Source organism: Sinocyclocheilus anshuiensis, unplaced genomic scaffold (assembly GCF_001515605.1).
Source record: "Sinocyclocheilus anshuiensis isolate Anshui unplaced genomic scaffold, SAMN03320099.WGS_v1.1 scaffold454, whole genome shotgun sequence".
NCBI lineage: Eukaryota > Metazoa > Chordata > Actinopteri > Cypriniformes > Cyprinidae > Sinocyclocheilus > Sinocyclocheilus anshuiensis.
In genome coordinates, this window is record NW_015548217.1 from 1597767 (window position 1) to 1607312 (window position 9546).

Sequence of the window (9546 nt, forward strand, 5' to 3'; positions counted from 1 at the left end):
TGTATATATATATATATATATATATATATATATATATATTAGGGCTGTCAGTTTAACGCATTAATTAGTTATGAAGAAAAACGCAATTAAAATATTTTAATGCAGTTAACACACTGGCCCCGCCTCCAGACCTGTACATCATCTTACATTTCATACAGTTGACTGTTGACAAATATGATGCTGGGTAACAACTCCATGAATGCAGTTATGCCCTAAAATTCAAGATATTGAATGAGTATGAGTTTTTGTCTCATATTTATATCATACGATATCACACGAGCAGGGAGAGCAGTATTACACGAGTGCTGGTTTTGTCCCGAATATCACGAGTTTAAACGTGATTTTATAAACAACAGTTCAGTAAATATGAAGTTGATATTATGTTATATATTTTAAACACAATATTATGTGTTTTCGCTCAATTTTGCAGAGAAAATATTACCTTTAAGCCACAGCAGAATTGCTGCTAGTCTCCGAGCAAAACAGGTGTTTAGTTTCTGAATGAATTCGCGTTTTGAACGAATCGTGTGAATCAATGATTCAAAGATCCATTCATAAAGTGAGCCGTTTACTTAATTCCTGAATGAATCAGCCGTTTGAACGAATCGAATGTCTCATAAAGACATTTACCGCCACCTGCTGGCAGATTAGTTTCTTATTTAGTGTACCATTTCATAAAAATAAATAATAATAATAAAAATAAAAATGTTAAAGGGATAGTTCACCCAAAAAAATCATTCACTCACCCTCATGTCGTTTCAAACCTTTCTTTTGTGGAACATAAAAGAAGGTATTTTGAAGACTGTTGGTAACAAAGCTGTTTTGGTTACCAATGACTTTCATCGTATGAACAAACAATACTGAGATGTTTCTCAAATTATCTTCTTTTATGTTCCATAGGCCGTTGTGGCCTAAATGTTTGTGTAATAAATGTTATGTTGTCAAACTAAATATTTCTTTCTAAAGATACAATTAGAAATGTCTACTTGATACTTGATACTCATTTAAAAAAAAAAATAGCTTTAAATAATCTTTTGTGGGTATTTTCACAGTCAAATTTTTGCGATTTTATGCTTAAAACAAGGAACATATCTGTAAGAGTTTCTTTCTTCTGGTAGAGGACATTGATGACTTTAATATATATGTGTGTGATTTCAGCTGTCTATCTAGTGAACGTCACTCCAGCGCAGTCATGTTCATGAAACATCTGAGAAACATCAGCAGAAGAGCAAACTCTGACAGCACCGTCAGTCCGTCATCACACCGACACAAACACACACTGCAGCTCAATGTGGAGTCACTCCACTTCTGTCCTTCTGTTCACACAGCATTCACATCACATCCGTCGCTCTCCTCTGGACACTGAAATCACACACAGAGTCCTGACTTCTTCACACATTCTCATACTGTCCATCATCGTTGCTTCCACTGTTTGTGCTTAGTTATATATATATATATAGTTAAATATATATATATATATATATATATGTATTGAAACCAAATGCAATGAGAAATGAAATGAGAAACGTTGCCTTAGCAACTATATCTCTATTTTTATACCACTGACAAAGGTGCTTTAATATTTTACAATCACTGTCAAATGTTTAAACATTCATGTTTGACTGGTTTCATGGATAATTTTGGTAAACGTGCATTGTTAACATTATTATGAGAGGATAACAGGTGTTCTGAAATTAATGCATACAAGGAAAAACATTAAACATTGAAAGAAACAATGCATGTATGGAACATGACTGTTAATATCTATATTTCTATACAAACTCAAACATGTTTCTCAGTTTGTGAATACCTAGATATAATTGTTTAGATTTATTTCTGTTCAAAACTAAAATAACTGTCTTTAGTAAGCAAAAAGAAAGTTAATCAAGTATATATGCTTTAATTGAATGATTCAACAAAATAAATCAGCCGTCATGTTTTGTTTCCCTCAACCCATAGGTACCAAGATGGCTCTGAAGTTTCTAAAGAAGAAAACAACCAAGCTGAAGAGTTTCTTGAGAGAGTACAGCATCTCGCTCTATCTGTCTCCATGTCCCTTCATCATCAACATGTTTGGCATTGCGTTTGAAACAGAGGAATACTATGTTTTTGCGCAGGAATATGCGCCGTCCGGTGACCTGTTCGATATCATTCCACCACAGGTAATGCAGCGACAATTAACAAGCATAATGCACATGAATAAAGCAAAATCATTTCTTTCAAAATCATGATTTACACACCCTCATGTTGTTCAATTTCCCTGGAACACAAAAGTAGTGACTAATCAAGACCCAAAATATACAAAAAAGCCATAAAGTCAAGTCACCTTTATTTCTGCAGAGCTTTATACAGTTTGTTACAAAGCAGTTTCACAGTAATAAGCAGGAAAATAACAGTGTTATAATTAGTCAATTATGAAACAAATTCAGTGCAGCTATAAAGCAGCAGACAAAAGTGTCATTATTCAGCTCAATTCAGCTTAGTATTGCAAAGTTTATCAATTACAAAACAACTTTAATTCAGCTATAAAGAAACTACAGAAGGTAATAGTGTTATTATTCAGCTCAGTGCAATAAGTGTCAGTGTTGAAAAAAAATAATCAATTCTGAAATGAATTCAATTCAGCTGTGTTTCTGAATTGTCATTATTCTGCTCAATTCAGATTCATCATTGAATCAATTTAGTTTAGTAACAGTGCAGTGTTTTAAAGTTCATTATTTATAAAACAAATTTTATTTCATCTGTAAAGCAGCTCTACACAAGACATCACTTATTATTCAGCTTAATTCAGTTCAATTTAGATTCAGTTTAGTCAATTACAGTGTCGATGTTTATCAATTATAAAACATGTTCAATTTAGCTATAGAGAAATTACAGAAGATAATACTGTCATTATTCATATCAATTCAGTTCAATGTTGATTTAGTCAATAAGTGTGAAGTTTGCAAAAATCAATCAATTCTGAAACAAATTAAATTCAGCGGTATTTAGCGGTCACATTTATTGTTGAATCAATTTAGTTTAACAACCGTTAATGTTGCAGTTTATCAATTATGAAATTCAGTTTCATCTGTAAATCAGCTCTACAGAAGACAAGAGTCATTATTCAGATCAATTCTATTCAATGTGGATTCAATTTGCTTCAAGTTTTGTTCTCATCTGATAGTGCCAGTGCAGTCAGATCGCCAATATTACTAGATTTTTTTTTTTAAACAATACGTTTATAAAACATAGTTCATATTCAGCCAAAATATGTCATTTCAACGCATGATTGTGGGTGACCTGCCATTTATTAATCATTACGTCGTTCAAAACCTTTCTGAATTTCTTCTGTTGAGCAGATAAGAAGATTTTGAAGAATGTGCTGAGAGTATTTTTTCCATACTATGGAAGTCAATGGCTACCCTCAACTGTTCTTGTTTTCAAAATATCTTCTTTGATGTTCGAGAGATTGGATTACAGAATTTTCGATTTTGGGTGAAATATCCCTTTAAATCTTGCTTAATACAAGGCTCTGACCGTGATGATTTTTGTTGTGTCGGTGACTGATTCTTCTCAATCTTCTTGCTCAGGTGGGTTTGCCGGAGCCGGTGGCGAAGCGCTGCGTCCATCAGGTGGCCATTGCTCTGGACTACCTGCACTCCAAAAAGCTGGTGCACAGAGACATCAAGCCCGAGAACATCTTAATCTTTGACAAGGAGTGTCGCAAGGTCAAGCTTTCGGACTTCGGCATGACGCGGCGTGCCGGCTCGCCGGTGAAGCGTGTGAGTGGCACCATCCCATACACGGCTCCTGAGCTCTGCGACACGACCAAGCACGAGGGCTTCTGCGTGGACTACAGCACAGACGTGTGGGCCTTCGGAGTGCTGCTGTTCTGCATGCTGACTGGGAACTTCCCCTGGGAGAAGGCCATGCCGTCTGACACTTTCTACGAGGAGTTTGTGCGCTGGCAGAGGCGGCGGACCGGCGCGGTGCCGTCGCAGTGGCGCAGATTCACGGATGAAGCCCTGCGCATGTTCCGAAAGCTCCTGGCCCTGGAGCAGGAGCGCCGCTGCTCCGTCAAGGAGGTGTTTGCGCATTTTGGCCACCGTTGGATGCTGGATGGCCAGGCTGGCGGAAGCCACCATCAGGCTGCGCTGAACTCTTCGTCTGAGGAGGAGGAGCTGCTGGTGGACCGTATGAAGCAGCAGACCCTGTCTCCGACAGCTTCCAAGACCAACGGCATGGAGTCGGGAGCGGCTCACCACTTCACCTCTGTGTCCACGAACAGCTCCGTGTCTTCCACCAACAGCTACGAGCGCTCGGCCAGAGACAGCCCGCCTAGCAGCCGCATCCTGGTCACGACGCCGATAGAGATCTGCGTGTAGAGATCCAACTGCTGGCGAAATTAATGTGCGCACAAGCAGATGCATCCATAAGAGACTCTAAACTCTCATGTACATCTGGAACGGAGTCTCTGTTACAACTAAGGCTGCACGATAAATCGCATGTGATTGTAATGCGCATCTCGTCAGTTCTCATGTTTTCGAAATGATACAATGAAATTGTCTTTTAGAAGACCAAACATTTTCAAAACACTTAAAAAACTGAACATTCAGAAATCACATTTTCAATAACGCTTTCACATCTTAATGGGAACATTAGCAAAATGTTCTAAGAACATGTTTTTATTTTCTGGAGTGTCATTACTGTTATAGCTGTAGCGTGGACTTACAGAATTAGAATGATTTTTATAACGTCGTAGTTCTAGTTATCGTTATCATCTTTGGTGTGAATGGGCCTTTACTCATGGATAAGCAATGAACCAATAAATGAGTGGATTGAACATTTGAATCCAGTTCCAGCTCAAAGAAACTTGCGGGAAGAATTTCGAGGGCTTCCCCGAAACGTCTCTAAAGCAATATATGAAGCAAAAAAAGAAAAGAAAAAAGGAGAATATCTGGGATCTTCATTCTTGTGAGGAATTCATCAAATAAACATTTCAGTGAATAAGCAAACAGTGAGAACTGGGACATTGACGATGTTTGCCGTGGTAATATGTGAGTGAGTTTGTGTGCGTGTTTGAGATTTAGTGCGTACGAATTATTTAAAACCTGGTGTTCAGTGCGTGCAACCCAATGAAAGCTTTTCCAGAGGTTCACGACACTGATCATGATCACGTGACAGATTTTGCATGTACTCGAAGTGTTTCTAAATCTGACTTGTAGACTGTTGTTTTGAATTGACTTAATTTATCAGGATTCTTAGTATTCAGAAATATCTATTTTTTCAGTTGCTATGTAATGATTAACAAACATCGATATTTTTCATTTAATTTTAGTACTTTAGCACAGTTGTGCCAAACTTATTTTTTAATGTGATGTTCTTGTGGCAGATGTGAAGGTCAGCTGCTACATGAATTTAAAACATGGTAACACGAAGGTTGTTTAGGAGTATTTTTTAAATTTCTGAGCGTTCGGCTGTGATTGCTTTACGAGTCGGACCTTGTGCACTGGTTGTAGTGGTGAACACTATGTATTTGAAGACTGACAGGTTGAAAAGATGTATTTTTGCCTACTGTACAATTTTGTTTTCTTGGTGTTCCCCCTTTAAAGTCTTATATTTTTTCTACATTGGTTTAAACTGAAACTCAAAACAGAGCGCAAATGTGTGCAAGCGTTCACGTTCTAATAACTGCATGACCATGATGAAAAAACATTGAAGATATGTGAGAATTACTGTAATGTGAACATTTTTGCTGTCACAATTTCTTGCATAATGTTTCAGGGTGAAATTGTAGTAGATGACGTAGGGCGAAACATCCAGCCAGCCAATTGAATCGTTCGTTTTGTTGTTGTGTTTGTGTACTGCTGTTGTTGTTGTTGTTAATTTCTCACTGATCAAGAACTACCTGATTGAAACACCTCACACCTGCGCTGCTACTGTCAGGTACTGAAAGCGATTATTTTCAGGCGAGCTTGAACGGAAAGTCTTACTAAGAAGTTCAAGGCCTTGGAGACATGCAAAAGGGTTGTTTTAATTGGAATTGGTGTGTTTTATTTTATGCTACATGTCTGCATGAGCTTTCAACACGTATTGGGAGTATGTTCTGAGAAAAAAAAAAAAAGGTTAGCTATAGTCGTATCAACCTCTTTGCATCAAAAGTGGCCCATCAGAGCATAAATATCCCGTTCTTACATATCGTAGACATGCAGCTCTGCTGGAAACTACACATACTGACCATCAAACGCCTTCAGCAGTGCTTGACCTTGTTTTAGTAATGAATGAAAAGACCTGGAGTTTTTGGGATCGGTCAGCCGTTGCCGTGCTGAAGCGTTTTGGTTTCTGGTGATAGTTTTGATTTCATTAGCCATCAGTGGGCTTTCAGTCATCAAAACAGTCTAAAATCTGTCTTTGCAATACAACTGTCTTCCTGTAAGTGCAGACTTATTCAGAAATAAATCTTGACAGAAATGTGCACTTGTTTGTTTGTCTAGGTTTGAATGACTGGTTTTGGCTTTAATCTCACAATTCAGAATGTTTCTCGCAGTTGCTACTTGATATCTCACAATTCAGACATTTTTTTCCATCAGAATTCTAAGTTTACATCTTGGAATTCTGTCTAAATTTCACAATTCTGGCCGTTTTTCCTCACAATTCCAAGTTTGCATGTTGCGAATCTGACTTTTTTCTTTCTTTTTCAGGATTCTGAGGTTAAATTGTACAATTCTGACGTTTTTCTTTTTTCACTTTTGCATCCCACAACTTTGACTTTTTTCACATTTTGCAATTCGGAGTTTGTTTCACAATCCCGACTCAGGATTTAAATGTAATAATTCGGATTTTTCCTTGTAATTCTGAGTTGAAAGACTTGAAAGTCTGACTTTTCTCCTCAGAATTCTTTTTTTTTTTTTCACGTTTTGCAATTCAGATTTGTTTTTTCTCTGAATTCTTAAATTTCACAATTATGACTTTTCTTCCTCTGACTTTTTTCGTGGAATTCCGAGTTTACATCTTGCAAGTCTGATCTTTTTTCTTCTTTGAACTCAGTTAAAATTGACGTTTGTTCTTGCAATTCTGGCTTCTTTTCTTGGAATTGCAAGATATAAAACTATATGAAAAATACAATATATATATATATATTTAAAGTTTGAATTGTGGGAATTAAAATCTCTCTCTCTGTGGCAGAAATAAGCATCCATAAATGTTATGTAGAAAATTATATTTATATATTGCTAGCCATATTAATCATGATAAAACTATATGAGTAAATACAAACGAGTGTCCAACAGCACATTAAGCAAAATAAAAGAAGCCAGTTTATTACGCTGGCCAACTGGGTTTAGTCAGTTCAGGTTAAATACATTTTGGGGTAAGAATGTCAACAACACAGAAGAACCCGGCTCAACCCTGAGATTAAGATCGGAAAGGTTAACGTTTGAGAAAAACAATGCAAACAAAAACGGATTTTGGTACATTTGATAAGATGCTAAAATGTGACAATTCATTCAAGAAAGACAAAAAGAAAAGAAAAAAAGACATTTGCACAAGATTTGTACAGATACAGTCCTGAACAAATATACAGCACAAAACACGAGTACATTAACATGAGCAACATTACAGGACTCGACCTCTCAACACACAAGCTGCCAAAGTACATCAGGCTGTATTTGGCACAGATTCATCTTAAACTTTGAACAAAAATATTGACATAAATAGTCTGTACACATAAGGTGTTGTTTAAATGCCCTGTACATTTACAGAACGAGCCTCCAAATCCTGATCTCTTTCATCAAACGTAAAGCAAGTGCTTCCTGGGTAAAAGTCATAAATAAACTGATAGTGATTTGTCTTAGCAAGGCAGCAACAAATGAATAAACCGACTTTAGAAAAGAATTATAGATTAACAAATGGCATTGAAACATTTCACAACTGTCGAAAGGAAATCTTAAGGGCACCTGAAGTTACAAATCCAAGATGCCATCGCATGAGCGGTTTCCAAACTTTCCTACAGGTAATTTCTGATGGCATCAAGGTGATATATCAATACTAATGCAGGCTTATCATTTACACTAGATAACCGTCTACAAACTACAGATTATGTAGAGGAGACGCATGTAAGTGCATAGAACTAACAAGAAAATCCACTGGCTGTGGTTCAAATGAAGTTATATCTGATCAACTGGAACACTAATATTCAGCATTTACAATAAATGTTTGGATGTTGTGAATTATACAATTAATGTAATTGAAAATGAAGATTAAACGCAGGCACACGTTCACAGAGCGTCTTCCACACTTCATGATGCAAGTGTGTAAATGTGCCGTCATGCTGGAAGAAACAGATCCTCATTCGAGACGCAGATTAAGAACCGCATGAAAACTTTGGGCTTGAATTATGAAGCCAACATACTAATCTCGGACAAAAAGAAATCATCATCCTTTCCCATTTTGTACACAAAGTGCCCTTCTTAACTGCTTGCTAGCTGTTGGTCCCACAACTTTTTTATGCTTCCTTCTTTTACAAAGAGCATTTTTCATGACTAGACGCCAAATGAATAGAAAGTGTTGAATTTATATTTCGACAAGCAGTATATTTAAAATTCAGTTGATTACATTTATTTTCTTCATAAATTAAGACAGAATTAATAAAAAATAGATTTTAGATATATGCATTTCCCAAAAAAAAAAAAAAAAAAAGATTTTGCGCCAGCATATAAATATGACACATATTTTGTAAAATCATATTGGCAAATAAGACGAGCACATTGTGCTGTGGTTCTTCTGCTTTGTGCAATTCTCTCTGACCTTCCCCACAGTCCTCACATCGAACCTCGCAAAGCCACTTTGTCTTTAGTGCGAGTCTCACAATTTAACAAAGTGGCGTTTGTGTGATAGTGACGGTGTTATGAGCAGTGCAACAGCACAATTATTAAGGTGTATGGGTGTTGGCCCGTTCTGTCTGAAGGTCCCACGGAGGAACACTGGAGTTAGAGGTCAAACGCACTCTGTGAGGACAGAAGAGAGCTTCACTATTAAATACTGGATTTGCTGTAATATAAATTGTGCTTTTTATCATCTGAAATGTGCTACGACTTATAATGCAATTAACATCAAGCACGCAAAACATGCTCAAAGCCATACATTTGTGATGAAAAGATGAAGAAAAATGTCATTATAAAACAATCAAATTATAGAGGCATTCATTATAAGCATATTTCTTTGGCAGTGCATGCAACATTTAATGCCATGACTTTATGAATTTAAGACTTTCTGCTCTGATTTAAGAACCACTGAAACCCTGTGTAAAAGCAAAGCATAAATTAATTTATTTAAAGCAAAACTTGTGGCATGTGGGAAATGCACTGTACAAATAAACTTCTTCTGAATACCAGCAAATTTAAAGGAATTGTTGTGGAGTGACTGAAAAAAAATGTTTATAGCATTTATATTATCTGTAAACCGACACGCCTGTTGTTCCTTCTCTCAAAAATGCAATTTTGACTTAGTCACGTGCGACTTATTTTCCAGACAATACGGTGTACATGTATTGAGTGAAGCACTCAA

General features: G+C 36.7%; 1 protein-coding gene and 1 long non-coding RNA gene across 2 annotated transcripts in view; one reads left to right on the top strand and one right to left on the bottom strand.

The window, feature by feature from the left end:
- The window catches only part of bsk146 (brain specific kinase 146), an 11941-nt gene extending 7431 nt beyond the window's left edge, over positions 1-4510 (top strand). The window contains exons 3-4 of the mRNA XM_016440854.1: positions 1960-2162; positions 3573-4510. Coding sequence (XP_016296340.1) covers positions 1960-2162; positions 3573-4367 — 998 coding nt within the window. The 3' untranslated portion in view covers positions 4368-4510. The remainder of the gene's footprint in view (positions 1-1959; positions 2163-3572) is intronic.
- LOC107653995 (uncharacterized) overlaps positions 1-6589 on the bottom strand; it is a 13362-nt gene extending 6773 nt beyond the window's left edge. The window contains exons 1-2 of the long non-coding RNA XR_001630292.1: positions 5848-6589; positions 4889-4890 (exon numbers count right to left, since the gene is read on the bottom strand). This is a non-coding gene — a long non-coding RNA (uncharacterized LOC107653995). The remainder of the gene's footprint in view (positions 1-4888; positions 4891-5847) is intronic.
- Positions 6590-9546: the final 2957 nt, after the last annotated feature.